Raw genomic sequence first — 15,234 nt, 5'->3', positions numbered from 1 at the left:
CTCCTTTAGACGTCTGACTGACATGGGGTGACAGCCCCTCATGGGGGAGGCCATCAGTCTGGCACAGAGTAGGACGACTTAGCTGCATATCTTGGCTCCGCCACTGTTCATGTGTGACCCCAGGCAAGTTGTTCAGCCTCTCTGTGCCCTAGTGCCCTGGCTGATAGAAGAGGAGAATGACCATCCTCTACCACAAGCAGTTACTGCGAGGGTTAAATGCAGTCATGGCCATAAAGCGCCCAGCACAGCGAGCGCACAAGAAATGGAAGCGTGCAGTTTGCGAAGTAGTCTCCTCTCTGCTCTTTGACTCAAGCCTGCTTTAGTCCTGGGACTTGAGCAGAGGTGGGTTTTTTTTTTTTTTTTGGTCTCCATTTTTCAGGAGGGGAAAATTAAGGCTCAGAGAGAGTAAGTGGGTTGCCCAAGGTCATAAAAAGGACACTTGAAGAAGCTGAGATTGGAGTCCAGTCCCCTAACTCGAATTCCAGGTTCTGAGGCCTCGGCCCCATAGCACTCACTACCTGCCACCCAGATACCCTCACCCGCCCACTCTGCCTCCCCCCACGACCCTGGGGCCCCCGGGGCTGCAAGCCCCTACGCTGCAGGGGCTGGAAGGCAGCATCCTTCACTTCTCATTCAGCCCAGCCTTGAGTGCTAGGGCGGGCTTAGCATTAAATTGGAGCTTGCACCAGTGACACGGTTGAGTCTGGAGGCGGCTGTAGAAGTTTCTAGGCTTGCAGCACGTACACTGAGTAATGAGCAGGCATCAGGCACAGCTGAAGAGTCCAGGAACCAGCCGGGTTCCCAAGGGCTCCTTGGCTTCCTCCACGCTGGGCAGCTGGAGACCCAGGAGGCTGCTGTGGGCCGGTGGAGGGCACGGGAGGGGGCACACCCACGTGCGTGTATGGGGTACAGCCCGTTCGGGGCCGCAGTGTGTGTGTCGCTGCCCCTGGTGGATGTGTAGCCGCTTGGTGCCGTGCAGCGGCCTGTGGTTTCAGAGGCTGCCGGGACGGCAAGAACTGGGAAAGGAACGTACCGTGCCTCTTGCAGCTCCTGCCTCACCGAGCTGGAGCACGGCTGTCCCACAAATGCAGGCCGCCTTGGGGCAATCGAGGTGCACCTGAAGGCAGACTAGCAAGCAGATAGGCAGTCCCTTGGTCAGCCCCAAATCATTGGTTAGTCACACGCAAAGACCGGTCACTGACGGCAGCCTTTCTCCTGTGTCACGTGGCTTTCGTAAAGCAAGGTGTGAGGGATTTCAGATCTTTGCAGTAGGATCTCCCTAGGTAGATAAATTCACTGACCTGGGTCAGCGGACCCTAGTTTAGTCTTTAATCAGATGATCTGTCCGTGCCGCAAACCCAAGGAGCTGTGCAGTCATTCCTGTTTTCTTGGGCCAGTGGAGGCATCTCCCACATGCTGGATTCTTGAAGTCGGTTTCATTTCAGAAGCCCCCTCCTCCGTTCTCCTTCAGTGGCTTTCCTGGGGCTGTGCTATGCCCGGCACCTCCGGGGGACCCCCATGCTGCTCAAAAGAAGTAAGGGAATTAGAGGAAGTGCGCCATTTCCTCTTATTTCTGCCTCTCCTCTCACTTGTTCATCTGCTGCTTCTTTGCTCCAAATGTATTTTGTGATGAGGGATAGGCAGTGACCTCAGGGCGTGCTTGGAAGAACCCATGGGCTCTGTTGGTTAAGGGCTGGCCTCCCTTGCGCAGTGAAGCACAAACCATGAGTGGGGAGACACAAGGAGTACTCCAGCCTTGAACTACACATATCAGCTGGCCCCCTGTCGGTCCTCACCCAGGATGGACATGCCAGGACCCTGCTCCTTTCGACTTGAATTTCAAAGAAAGCCTTCTGGGCACGGCCATAAAGGTGGAGTCCAAATGCCCTTCCTGGGGCTCTTTCCCACCAAGAGCACGGAGGATTTGGGGATGGCTATAGAACGTTCCGTCTGGGGCAGGGAACAGAGACATACCACCATCTCATGGGACTTACCAGTTCAGCGTGAAGCAAAAATAAGTCATTGCTTCCCTGCGCTGTGAGGTCATTTGAAAGACCATCCTTCAAGAGTGTGGGAGCAAGTGGGGGTGGGGAGGCAGCAGAATTAGCATTTTACCAAGTTGCTCAAAAGTGAGCCACCTTGCTCCAAACCTGTGACCTCATCATCCTGAGGAGCCCAGGAAAACCCCCAGAATCTACTGATTCCTGAGGAAACCTGGTGTGTTCTTCAGGCCCCTGGTTTTGAAGGAAAGTCTGCTGACGTTGATTGAGGGTCTGCTACTTGCTGGGCCCTGTGAGGGGCCTGATGTGCACGATCTCTTTTAGTTCTAACAGCTCAAAGAGTACCTCATAAACGAGGAAACCAGGCTCACAAGAGTTTTTACTGTTACCCAAGGTCACTCACTGGGGTGTGATGAGCCAGCATTGGGGCCAGGTCTGGCTGACCCCTCCGTTACTTCTGGGATTTTCAAGCTGTCCTCAGGACCCCCTAACTTCCAGAAGCCTCAGGTGGTTCAGGGAACGAAGTATTGTGTTTCATAGGGTGGTTTTCTACAGAAGATCTCATTTAACAAAAGGATTCCTCTGTTTAAAAAAAAAGAAAAAAAAAGTTCGATTCCCCACTCCCCCTGTGTTACCCTGAGTCCCTGCTAACTGTGTGCTGAATGCTGTGTGAGGCCACTCCTTACGGGACCCTGTGAGGGGAGCGAGTGGCCGTGAGGGGACTGTGGTTCAGAGCAGGCAAGCATGGCCTCCCGGTGGCTCCGCACATTCTGTGGAGTCAGGAGGCTCACAGAGGCCCCGGTATTTGTTCCTGTTGGCTCAGCCCACAGCTCCTGAGCCATAGGGGAAGGTGAATGTCCCGTCTGCCTGTCTCTCTGTCCAGCTGTCTCTGCTGCTTCCCAGAGCTGCCTCAGGGCTCTGCTGCAGTGGGGCCGAGGAGCTTTTATGGTAATTCCTTTGCCTGCCATAGTCCTGACCCAACCATTCATCACCTGGTCTTGAACATGTCTAGTGGCAAGCGCGGAAGCTTGTAAAAATATTTTCTGTTCTTGCAGATGACGTTCACAAGCGCCCAATGTACATTTATCTTATGACTCAGTTCCCAGTCCTGCTCCCCTCTGGAGCCATCATTGTAAACATTTGCCAAAGTGTCTGAAGTCTATAGAGCAACTCAAAGGACCTGTGTTCTCCTGGTGGGCGGGGAAGAGCGTTGGGCCATTTATCGGATGACCCAACCTGCTCTGAGACCCTGGGCAAGTCTCCTGTCTGTAGGTTCCCTGTCTGTGATCTGAGCAGCTTAGACTAGAAGAGTATTTTCTCCGGCTGGCTTCTGTGGAGCCCAGAAGGTCCTCAGGCTATTCAGTGGTAGGGTCAGGGGAAGAGCAAGTATTTGAAAACCTCTGGGCCATATTATGTCTAAGGACTGGATGAGCTCCACATCCCAGCCTCTTGCTCTGCAGCCCTGAGCCTCTCCTCTTCCAGACTGGCTCCGGAAGTAAGCCTCACGCATGAGGCCTGGCTTGGGAAATGTGGCCCAAACCTCCCTCTGGAGGGAGAAGCTTCTAAAATTGCAGGAATGTTTCTGATGGAGAGCAGCCTTCTTCAGTTCTGAATATGCCCCAAATGCTTGTGTGCTCCCTCCCTCCCTGGCTTGCACACACGTGCACATGCCCTCACCTTCACGTCATCCCTTCTCGCTCGGACCAGGAACAGCCTTTAGAACACCAGACTGAATCCTCAGGCCCAAGACTCACCGCTGCCCCAGGTGAAGGAAGATTTAGCGACAGACAGGGTCAGGGTGCTAGACGGGAGGGGTGCAGGCGTCTGAGAAAGCAGTGAGGTCACAGGAGGCTGTGCGTGTCTTGAGCACAGGAAGAGCTAGTCACTAATGGGGAGGGACGGGTAAGCCCCTGGGCCATGCGGGCAGGGTGGGTGGCTTCCCCGACAAATCAGACGTCAAGGTCAGAGGTACCGTAGGCCCCCGTGAATCACCCAGCTGACACACCCTTGTCTGGTGAATAGCCTGGTCTGCCTCTCCCTACTCTGGTTTTGGCTGAGTCATGGCTCTTGTCTCTTGCTGATACCAGGTGGACTCGGTCAGGAGGGGCGGAGAGGGGAAGAAAGGCCCAGACAAGGAAGCTGAGGTCCCGGGTTTGAATCCAGCTCCACTCCATAACCTTTCACGGCTGGCCTTCCTGTTTAGACCCCAACGACCCCATCCAGTAAACAAGGCCAGGGGACTCCAGTTCCTTCCAGCTGGGGCAGCCTAGGACCTGGATAGGTGTGATCTGGTCAGTCAGAGCTCAGCTCTGTTCTGGTAGCAAGTCCTCTCTCCCCTCTCTCCTGTAGGAGTTGTGGGAGGGCGGAGGGAGCTGCCCTGCAGACGTGGTGGTTCAGGAGTCTTTGGTCTGTGTACCCCATGGTCCCCTGTCGAAGGGGTACTCCCCAGTGCTGGGCAAGCACACCTTCCACGTCTCAGACTCAGTGGTGCGTGGAGGCGGACAGACTTGGGTTCCTGTTCTTCTGCCTCTCCTCCCTGGGCTTGTCCCCCTCATCTGGGAGACTCAGGCAGTCCTGCTCCCCCTTGGAGTCACATGGCAGTTCTGCGCAGTATTTGTAAAACGCTGCTGACCCACCATCAGCTGTAAGATGGGGCAGCCGTGGTGGCATTAACAGAGAGAAGATGCAGACGGTATGATGAAGATGAAGACTGTATCCTATGCAGAGCCCCACCTGGGGACGGGCAGCGGCCCGGTTTCTGTCCTTGGAAGAGAGAATAGATTTCTTGACATTGCTGGTAAAATCCACTATAATAATCTTATCATTAAATAGTGAAGTCTTAAAAAAAGGCCTTAAATTAAGTGATAACATAGTTTCCCGTCAGTTGTTCCGGGCAGTTTTGAAGGATAATAGTTGAAAGACTTAAAATTCCAATACCCGTGTGTAACCTCGGTTAACAGGGTGACCAGCACTGCTGTGAGGGGCTCTGAGAGTCTGAGCTGCTTCAGGAGATGGGGTTTTATTGAACCAGGGCACCACTCCACTGTGGTGTTGATGCCCGGCGCACGATCGGTGTCGGAGGTCATCTTCAGGGGTTCACCCAATGGGATACTAGAGCCGACTCATGTGAGCCGAGGGTCAGCACCTCCTTCCAACTCCCAAGTTCAGTGCTACCATATTGGTGGTTTAAGATCGGCCATAGGAGGAGTATTTACCCCACAGAAATTGGCACATGCTTCAAATCATGCGGTTGGGGTCCCTCCCCGCAAGCGGCTACTTTTCAGATTGGATCAGCAAAGCGTAGAGTTTAGGGTGACTCGGTGAGACCATGGCAGAGCGAAGATGGGGACCCAGGTCAGATGATGACTCCAAAGCCAGCACCTTTGACCCTTAGGTCACGTTGCCTTCAGTCTTGGCACATCAAGCTGTGGGTACCTCGGGTGGCTTCCTTCCTTAGAATTCTGGAAGTGCAGTTACTCCATCAGGGAAGGCATGATGCTGGGCTTGAGGAAGTTTCCGAAGGCTGCACAACCAGGGCTGCAGAGGAGGTCTCGGGCCAGTCCCAGACTATTCCTTCTTTGCCTGTTTTCAGCTCTATGGAAGGCGGGCCCCCTGGGAGGATCCCGCCAAGTGGGTGATGGACACCTACCCCTGGGCAGCCAGCCCACAGCAACACGAGTGGCCTCCCCTGCTGCAGCTCCGGCCTGAGGATGTCGGCTTCGACGGCTACTCCATGCCTCGGGAAGGGTCTGCGAGCAAGCAGATGCCCCCCAGCGATGCTGAAGGAGACCCACTGGTAAGTCTCTGCTCTCAGAGCAGCTCAGCATTTACTGAGCACTTACTGTATATTGGGCATGACGCAAGGCATGCTGGGAATAGAGACGTGACTGAGCCAGGGTCTCTCTTTGGAAGGCTGGACCCACCCCAAGGTTAGTCGCACTTTGGCAGCGTTATCTCCCATGGGGTCAGTTTTTCACTATGGCCTTTAACCCTCTGAAATTTGTTCCGGTATAAGATAAAAGGTTACGAATGTGATTTTTCCCAACCTAAACGCCCCCGTCCCACTCTTTGTCCTCTGATTAGAGTACCAACTTTATCACGTACTGTCCTGCCCCATTCATCTCTCCCACTAGTGCCAGAGCAAAGGCGGAGATTGTGAAGGAGCAGAAGCCCAAACTGACTGATCAGATGCACACGCAGGGAGAGGTTTCAGGGCACGAGGGACTCTCAGAGGACAGGGAAGCCTGAATACGGGTCCCAAGGCCAGCGACCTGAGTTAAGTCTGTGTAACTGCCTGAGCTTCTTATTTACCCCCACCATTGCGAAAGCAAATAAAGGCCCTTTGAGAAGAACCTGGACCAGGGACGATAACACTATAATTATAGTGTTCTCTGCCTACCCAAGACCCATATACAGTTATACTGCAAGATTAGACCTAATAAATCAGAAGCTCTATTAAAGAAAGTGGATGCACATACCCCAGAGCCTCCCATACTTAAGTGACCATTATCATGCCTTCAATTTACCCTTGAGCTCCCTTGGCAGCTAAGGCAAGAGGAAAAACACAGCAGAAAATATGACTTGCATTACTTAATGAAAGAACATATTCATGAGGGATGCAGCAGAATTAAAAGACAGCTGACTTGTTCTTTCCCTGATGACTAATTGATTTGCTAGATAAAAATCATCATCATCATCATCATCGCTGCTTTGGCTTGTCTGCCATCCTCCTCACTGGCAGGAAGGAGCTGGGGTCCTGTTGAGCTTTCTTATAAATAGGAACTGTATTTTAAATGGGAGTTGTTATGTTACTATGTACAACCTAATGTACAGTGTTTACAACAATGGTTCTGCAGAAGAAAGGACCAGACTTGAAAACGCCATGTCTAACATGAATTATGGCTAAAGCCAGAGTCGTGGAGATGTTTCTGTGGTTGCAAGCTCATGAGCTCTTTCCTTACATAAAAATAGAATTTAGGAGATCTCTAGAGGAAAGCATGGCTCCCTCATCTCCAGACCCTCTTCTCTTACCCGGGAGTATTTGTGTCACTGACTAAACATAAGGGCATTTAGGTGAAACCTGGAGCTCTTGGAATAGTTACACAAAACTCTCCCTCCAGCCCCAGGTACCCCGAAGTGAGCTGTGCCAGCTCAGGTACCCCCACTATCAAATAGATACTTGTGTTTCTCCCTCCCCAGGGCCCGAGGTCTCTTGTTAACTGGTCTCTCTCTCTCTCATGAGACCGAGACCTCCAGGAGAACAGGACTGACTCATTTTTGTTCGAGAACACACACTGTAAATACACTGGGGCTGTTTGATGAGTGAATAATCGCGGCTGCCAAGGATTGCCCCTTGTACTTCAGCTCCACCTCTTCCCCAGTCATGGCTACACCAATAGGCACGGCTGATGGTGGTTCTGCGCCCTGGCTCACCCAAGGAGACCGCAAGGCATCCCGAGGGGCAGCTGGCTAGGAAGCAGCTGGATTCCATGCCCAGCTGCATCATGTCTTGGCCTCAGCTCAGAGAGACCCTACTTTCTAACTTACTTGCTATGTAAAATATAAAAGACAGAATTTAAAGTTGCAAGTAAAATTAGTTCCTAGTTCTCCCTTTCACTCGCAGACAAATAACCAATAGACTGTAGACTGGGAAGGTCTCAGAACACTCTTTAAACTCTTAAAGTCAAATGATGATGATGATAGCAGATCTCATTTATTGAGCACTTCCTACACGCCAAGCCCTCTTCTGAGGGTCTAATGCACATCCTGTCCTTTCATCGCCTCCTTCAACCCTGTGAGATACAGGTGCTCTTGTTCTCTCTGCTCTGCACATGAGGACCTGGGGGCTCAGGTATGGTGGGTAATTTGCCCGGAGTTTCCTGCCTTGGAATTCAGGCCCCTCTGTGCTTCATGGCTCTGCTTGTAACTGCTGCTGTCCTTTACCTCCCCATGGTGGCCTCGGCAGGAGTGGGAGCACAGCCGGCTCCAGGCTGCCCTCTGGCCAGAGTCAGACATACCCGCGGGCTTGGTGCTCCCCAAAGGGGGAGCCGTGTGCTTCAGATGTCAGCGGGGCCGAGCCAGCTTGACTGGCATCTCTACGCCGTCTGCAGGCTGTGCTTGGGTAAGGGGTAATCTGTGTCACTTGCAAATAAAGAATAAATTCTGTATTCCTAGAAGACTTCCTATTTTTTCTGTGCTTGGCATATATTCACTCAATCCATACCCACAACGTCGTAGGACAGGTACAATGGTTCTCATGTGGACGAGGAAGAAGCTGAGACCCAAAAAGGTTAAGTAACTTACCCAAGGTTATGCGGCTCGTAAGTGGTAGAGACAGGACTGGAACCCTGGAAGCCTGGACCGGAGTCCACAGTTGGTTTTCTTGTTTTGTTTTTTTGTTTTGTCTATGGCCTCCGCTGTGGGCTGCAACCCGGGGTGCGTCTGGAGGACGTAGCGCAAGCTTGGAAAAGGCCAGAGGTGGACGGCTGCCAGGCTGAAAGCCGCTCACGCTCTTCCTCTCTCCCCAGATGAACATGCTGATGAGGCTGCAGGAGGCGGCCAACTACTCCAGCCCCCAGAGCTACGACAGCGACTCCAACAGCAACAGCCATCACGACGACATCCTGGACTCGTCCCTGGAGTCGACTCTGTGACAGGGGCCAGCCGTGGAGCCTGCCCGCCTCCCCCCTCCCTGCCCTGCCCCACCTGCGTGCCCCGCACCTTCCTGAGCCAGCCCCCCGGCCGCGGCGCGAGAGCTGCAGGGATGCCCAGACCCCTCCTCCTCCAGCCTCGACCTGGGTGCGGGCCTCCCAGGCCAGCCGCCTTGGCACCGTTCCCTTCCACAGGGAGACCTGCCTGCACTACCTTCTTGTTTATTTTCATCATCGTTTGCCTTGTTGCCGTGACCTCCCTAAGACACTGAAGGTACTTCTCGGGAAACGATCGTCACCGTCGAAATGAAAAGGTTCTAAAGAAAACAAACCCAGAACGCGCTTGGAAGCTTCTGAAACCAAACAGCATCCTGCGGCGAGCTACCCAGAGCGGAAGAGACTGGGGCCACGCTGGAAATGCGGGCAACACCGCCTCCCCCCTGGGCCTGGGTCTTGCCGCCAGCAGCCCGCACCTGCCTCCGCGCCCCCGCGCCTCCCCGCAGCCGGCCGCCCAGACAGCTGGTGCTAACGGGGCGGGCGCCGCTGGGTCCCGCTCGGCTGACTGCGCAGCTGCGACGCAGGGACACCGCAGGGAAACGCGAAGCGCGCTCGCTGTTTTGTTGTGCTTCGTAAGTGGTGCTCTCCTTACCCGAGAGGTATTTTTGCCTGTGCCCGTGCAGCCCCACCTTCCAGACCCGTCAGCCTCCAGTCGATCCTGAGCGTGAGTGGGACGTGCGCGAGCGGATGTGGCCACGATGCAGACGGCCCGTGTCTGCTTCCCCCTCCTGTCTCAATGAATCAGGTTTTTCTTTCTGCAAACACTGTGGACAGTGAGAATTGGTCTGTTTGGAGAACTGGTTACCCCCTTGCAAATGAGGTTGAGTTTCCCCCCTTTTCTCTTTGATTTTGAAGATTTTTTTCTCCCCCCCCCCCCCGCCCGCCCCCCCACCTTTGGTCAGAATCAGTCCTTTGGTGAAAGAAAGAACCGCAGGAGTTGAGTTTCGGTTTGGTCCTGCTGAGTTCTGGTTGTTCAGTTGTCCATCCTCACGGTTTTACACCTCGCCGCGCCCTGCTTGGGGGGGGGGGGGGGCGGGGCGGGTCGCGTCCTTTCTAGTGGACCAGGACCCCATCCTCCACGCGCGGGTGAGCGGGGACCTTGCCTTTCCTTCTCGTCCTCGAGGCTTCAGAACGCACATCAACACCTCAGGCGTGCCAGCCCCAACCTCAGGTGGGGTGCTGAGGTCACCTCGCACAAGACTTGCACTTTCCTCAGAACCAACGTGACACAACTCCACAAGGGGCCGGAGTCCGCTCCCTTTCAGAAGCCCCGGTCCCCGTCCGGACGAGTCTTGCCTGACCTCTTTGGTGCTGACCTTCCCAAAGCGATGCCTTACTGGTTTTGTACTAACCGTGTTCATTTACGAGTGTTGTGCCTGCCTGGGGTCCATTAGTTTTTTTGTTTATTTTCCCCATCAGAGCAAAGAGGGCTAAAAAGTCATCTACTCATTAGGAGGACTCAAGTTGCTGTGACTTTTCTCATCCAAAAGACTCATTTGTGTGGATGCGTGACCATGGGTAAAATGAAAAAGGAAAAAAAAAAAAAAGATGCTTTTTTTTTTTTTTTTAGGTTCTTATCAGTCTCCAGCTAACACTCTGCCTGGACAGTGATCTGTCTGATGCAGGAAAAGGCAAAAGTTGCTGCAAGTCCGCAAGGCATTGCTGATGCATACCCTGCTAGGATGTGTCTTCAACATACTGGTATTTCCTTTATAGAGAGTGCTAAAACTCTAAGTTGTTTGTTTCTGCTTTATAAAGAGAATCTTCATCGGACCCCAGTGGGGGTGCCTCTGTTAACAATCAGGGTTTTTATTCCACCTTTCACATTTCTATTTCTGAAGGTGCATCTCTGTACATTTTTTTTTTCATTCACTTACCACAAGAACTTGACCTGAAACTGCTCGCATGACATTGGATGACACCATTTTCTTCCTCCTTAGAGGAAAAGGAGAAATGTGTCCCACTAGCTGGTGAATGGAAAAGCTCTCCGTGCTGTCCTTGCTTTCATCTCCATAAACTCAGACTCTCTTGCGTGCAGCCTTCATTAGCCATCTGGATGTGTGAGTGTGTCTTGTTCTGTTTTGTTTTTTCATAAAAATTTTAAACCATGAACTTAGCCTGTGACCACGGGCCACACCCTGAGCCTTCTGGTAAACCTGAAGACTGGTCCTTCTCAATCTGTTTCCCAACGATGACCTTACACGCTCATACTGTGAATTTGGGAGGAGGTAAAATGGACTTCTCCTTGGGGGCAGTTTTCCCAGTCACCTTGTGAGTAGACACCTGCCAATATTGTTTGAAACCCCCCCTTTTTTTTTTAATTGACACCTTTTCTGTCGTCTCCCCTCCTACAGACTTCCCTCCCACTGGGTCCAGGCTCAGAACCAAGACCTCGGTCCCTGGTACTGCCTAACTAGTGACCAGTGATTTCAAGTAGTGTAGCCCTTGTGTGATTCACAACTCCGTGTCCTTCCTAAAGTTTCGGGAAGCAGGGTTGTCTGATGTGCACATTTCTTATTTCAGTCATATTTTACTTTAGTGTCACTCACCTTTGACAAAGTGACTTTGTACTCATTTAGGGCTCTGTCCGAAATGCTTCCATTTTGCCTTTTTCTACAGTTAGGCTAATTTTGAAATGTATGAAATTCTATGCAACATTTATGTTGAGTTACCAATGGAAGCCAAAAGTCTTCTTCCCAAACTGCCAAGAATTATACAGGCCATAAATGAGATGGGAATATCTTTTAATTTAAGTTTGGGGGTGGGGGAGGGGTGGGACAAGGAATGCGACTTGCCTAGACCTTTGTTGTGTCTTGGGGACATTTTTTATTTCACTGTCGATGCTTCAACTTCGAAATTCTGTGTACTCAAATTTGATTGTGGCGAATCTACTTCAAAAGGAAAAAAAAAATAATCCAGCTTTGTGGATATTAAATGGAAGGTTTGCTGTTTTAATCTAGTTGTTTCCAGTGGAGCAGTTTATGAAATATGTCCTATAAGATGTACATTTTTTCATTGTAACATAGAAATTGTAAATAATCGATTAAAGTGCTGCATTTTGATGAATTTTTTCTAGCCATTTTTAAAGAGAAAACTAGGAATTGAGTATTTTGTGTACGGTATGTTTCCTTCCTCCTTCCCTCCCACCCTCCCTATTTAATTTTCATTTGTCATGAGGTTTTTGGATTTGCCAATGATCTACTGGAGATCATGCCCCACGTCATAGAGAATAAACCTGATGATTGTACCAGTCTTAAATTATTCATGATTCAATAAAATTGATGCTTATTTATTCAGATTAGTGGTTTGGCTTTTCTGTGCTCGAGCAAGTCCTTGTTGGAGTTGAATTTCATGCCAACACCAAGCCATTCTTCCTTGGATAGAGCAAACAGGGAGAGCCCTGAAGCCGAGCAAACCTACCTTTGTCACGAGACCATCGACATCCATCCTCCCCTTCTCCGTTTCTCCTCTAACATGTTGCTACTTGTGTGGAGCTTATTGGAAATGCACAACTTCGGACTCCTCTCAAATTTTATGAATCCTTGGGGATCCTGCAGACATGCAGATTCTGCCTGGGTAGGTCCAGGGTGTGGCCAGAGATTCCTGGTTTCTAGCCTCCTCCCAGGCGATGCTGGTGCTCTGGGCCCTTCACGCTGGGAACAGCAGCCTCTATCGGTGTCCAGGTGGACTGCCGATCGACCCCTTGGCACAGGACAAAGGTTTTGTTTTTTTATTTTAATGTATCAAATACCTATTAATAGCCAAATTGCTTTCCCAAATGCTCCAGTATAATCTGCAAAAGGACCCTGAGGAGGTAAATCTTGCGACTTCTATTTTACAAGTGAACAAAACAGGCTCAGAGAAAACCACTTCCCGAGGCTCCTGTCCGCTAAGAGGGGTGGTAGCTGGGAGGTCCAGCCCCAGCTTCCAAATCCAAAGCTGGCCTTGCTGGGCTGCCTCTGATCTTAGGGGCCCCGCTCCACATAGCAGCTGGTGGCCATCGCAGGGCATGGACAGTGGGCGAGAAGATCACCTCTTAGCCTTCACTTTCAACAGCAACAACAAAAACTTAAAAGGCTTGAAGTGAGGCCTGTGGGTTTGTTGTGAAATTGATCCTCCACTGTGGACTCGGCTGCCAGTGATGTGAGAGGCCCAGCTCCTACCATGCACCACCGTGGCTCAGCCAAGGAGACAGAATCCAGAGGCTCAACAGTTTATAAGGCCGGTCAGAAAGAACGAAGGGGAGCTGGAGCAATGGTTCGGCAGCTAGATACCCTGAATTTCTGAGATTTCCCATGTCAGATATTCTATCCATAGCTACACAGTCTGTTCTGATGTTCTCGAGGAAATAGGATCAGCACAGGTAAAGGGCAGGATGACTTCAAAACCTCCATATCCGGTTCTAAAACCCACACCCTTTCGGCCACAGTCTCCTTGGGTTGGACTTCGAGGGAAGGCTTATGCATCCCTTCTACACCCATTAGCTATTGCTGTGTAACAAATGATCCTCAAAACTTAGCAGCTTAAAACAACAAACATTTTTTTCTCTGTGTGAAGCAGTAGTCGATGTGGCTTAGCTGGGTCTTCTGACTGGGACTTTCTCACAAGGCTGCAATCAGCAGGTCTTAAATATTTAAATACTAGAAGTAGGAACTATAGAAAGCATCATTTATTTTATTAAGTAATCTCTACACCCAGCGTAGGGCTTGAACTCACAAGCCCGAGATCAAGAGTTGCACGCTCCACTCACTGAGCCAGTCGGGTGCTCCAGAAAGCATCATACTTAATGATAAATGGTCAGATGCTTTCCTGTTTAGATTAGGAGGCAGATAAAGGTGATTCCTGTCAGCACTTAACATCACAGTAGACCCTGACCGGTAGAGTGAAGCAAGAGGATTGGAAAGGGGAAAAAATTACAGTTTTTGTTCACAGATAACATTATGTACTTAGATAATCCAAAAGAATTCAGACATTATTAGAAATAATGAGTTGAATACATTAGCTGGATACAAAAATCAGTACATGAAAATCAACTGAACAGGGACGCCTGGCTGGCTCAGTCGGTAGAGCATGCGACTCTTAATCTCAGGGCTGTGAGTTCGAGCCCCACAGTAGAGATAGAGTCTACTTGAGAAAAAATACAGTCAACATCTATATGCAGCCAAAGTTTAAGAATTTAAAAGGTACCAGTTTAAGGGCATCAAAAATACCTAATACCTAGGAATAAATGACACATAAGATGGGCAAGCCTTCTACACAGAAATATATAAAACACTGTGGGGAGAAGTTGAGGAAGACCCAAAGAAATGTGGAGCTACATATGATGTTTGTGGATTAGGAGAGTCAGTGTTGTAAAGATGTCAGTTTTTCCAAAATGGACTGTAGATTTGATGCGATCCCACTCAAAAGCCCAACATAGTTTTATGGAATTGACAAGATGATTTTACATTTATTTAAAAATGCAAATGGTGGAAGCATAGCCGATGAAGAAGTAAACAGATTTCTCTACCAGATATCAAGACTTAACCCTCAAGCTCATTAGGACAAAGACAGTGATACAGGAACCCGACAACAGTTCAAGAAGATAGAATAGACATTCCCCAAAAAACCCAGCACACGCTTGCTTCACTACATAGAATTGCAGCATCTCAGACCAAAGGACCTATTTCATGGAGAAGGGAACTTGACCAAGGACACATGACAGTGGGATCCACTGGTTCCTATTCTAAAGCTGGAGTTGAACTGTCCTCTTAAAGACTCAAGACACCAGCTTGAGAAAGACACTCTGTGTTGGAGCCCTGTTTTCCAGGAAACAATACACGTTCAGCCACTGGCCGTTACTTGTTCCTGGGTGCCCAACAACTAGAACGCATGAGTTTGGGAACTGAGCAGTGGAGGTAGGAATGACCCCCTCCAGCAACCCACCTGGGGAACTTTTTGCTTCCTGTCCTACAACTTCAGGCTCTGCAAAATTAGAGGTGCCTGTCCCTGCTGCTTGTGGGCAAGAAGGCAGGAGAAGGGGTACTTTTCTTCTAGCACATCTACCACTGCCTTTAAAACGACATCTGCGGCAGGATGACCTGGGACTGCTGATGCTGGCAGGGTCACTGACCCTGATTATGCTCAGGAGCTAGGGCTGCACAACGAGAGCAGGGGCGAGTATGTATGGACCTTGGGGAATTCTCGGGATACCTCTCGGTTATTTCCATGCCTGGTGATAACCGTGAATGGGCATTTGCCGCCACCACAGCCCGACAAGGCCAAGGTAGACAGTTGCTCAGAGCCGTCAGGAACGAAGTACTGGCTGAGGGTACCACAGAATGCAGGACTAAGCAAAGAGATGCTGAGGATCAGTGATGGCCCGGGGACCAGCTGTAGCAAGGGAGACTAGCTTGTTCCACTAACTCTCCCATTCAGAGTCTTTTCTTTGGAGATCTGACCAGCAACTACCCTGGACTTCCAGTAACGGAATAGACGCGACGCACCAAATGGACGGTCTGAGCATTGCAAGGCACGGGCTGTAGCAG

General features: G+C 50.7%; 1 protein-coding gene across 8 annotated transcripts in view; it reads left to right on the top strand.

Moving 5' to 3' along the window:
* Positions 1–12,003, top strand: part of NAV2 (neuron navigator 2) — a 393,377-nt gene extending 381,374 nt beyond the window's left edge. For 4 of the 8 annotated variants that reach the window (XM_045894013.3, XM_064576736.1, XM_054512011.2 and 1 more), the window contains 2 exons: positions 5,593–5,796; positions 8,528–12,003. In XM_045894013.3, the coding sequence (XP_045749969.2) occupies positions 5,593–5,796; positions 8,528–8,653 (330 nt within the window). In that variant the 3' untranslated portion in view covers positions 8,654–12,003. The other 4 variants (XM_064576740.1, XM_064576739.1, XR_010406923.1 and 1 more) reach the window with 3 other exon arrangements.
* The last annotated feature ends 3,231 nt before the right edge of the window (positions 12,004–15,234 follow it).

Source organism: Mirounga angustirostris, unplaced genomic scaffold (assembly GCF_029215605.1).
Source record: "Mirounga angustirostris isolate CCGP_5_RB_7025 unplaced genomic scaffold, mMirAng1.0.hap1 SCAF_13, whole genome shotgun sequence".
Lineage (NCBI taxonomy): Eukaryota > Metazoa > Chordata > Mammalia > Carnivora > Phocidae > Mirounga > Mirounga angustirostris.
Note: the sequence above shows the minus strand (reverse complement) of the source record. Positions and strands in the feature narration are given on the sequence as shown.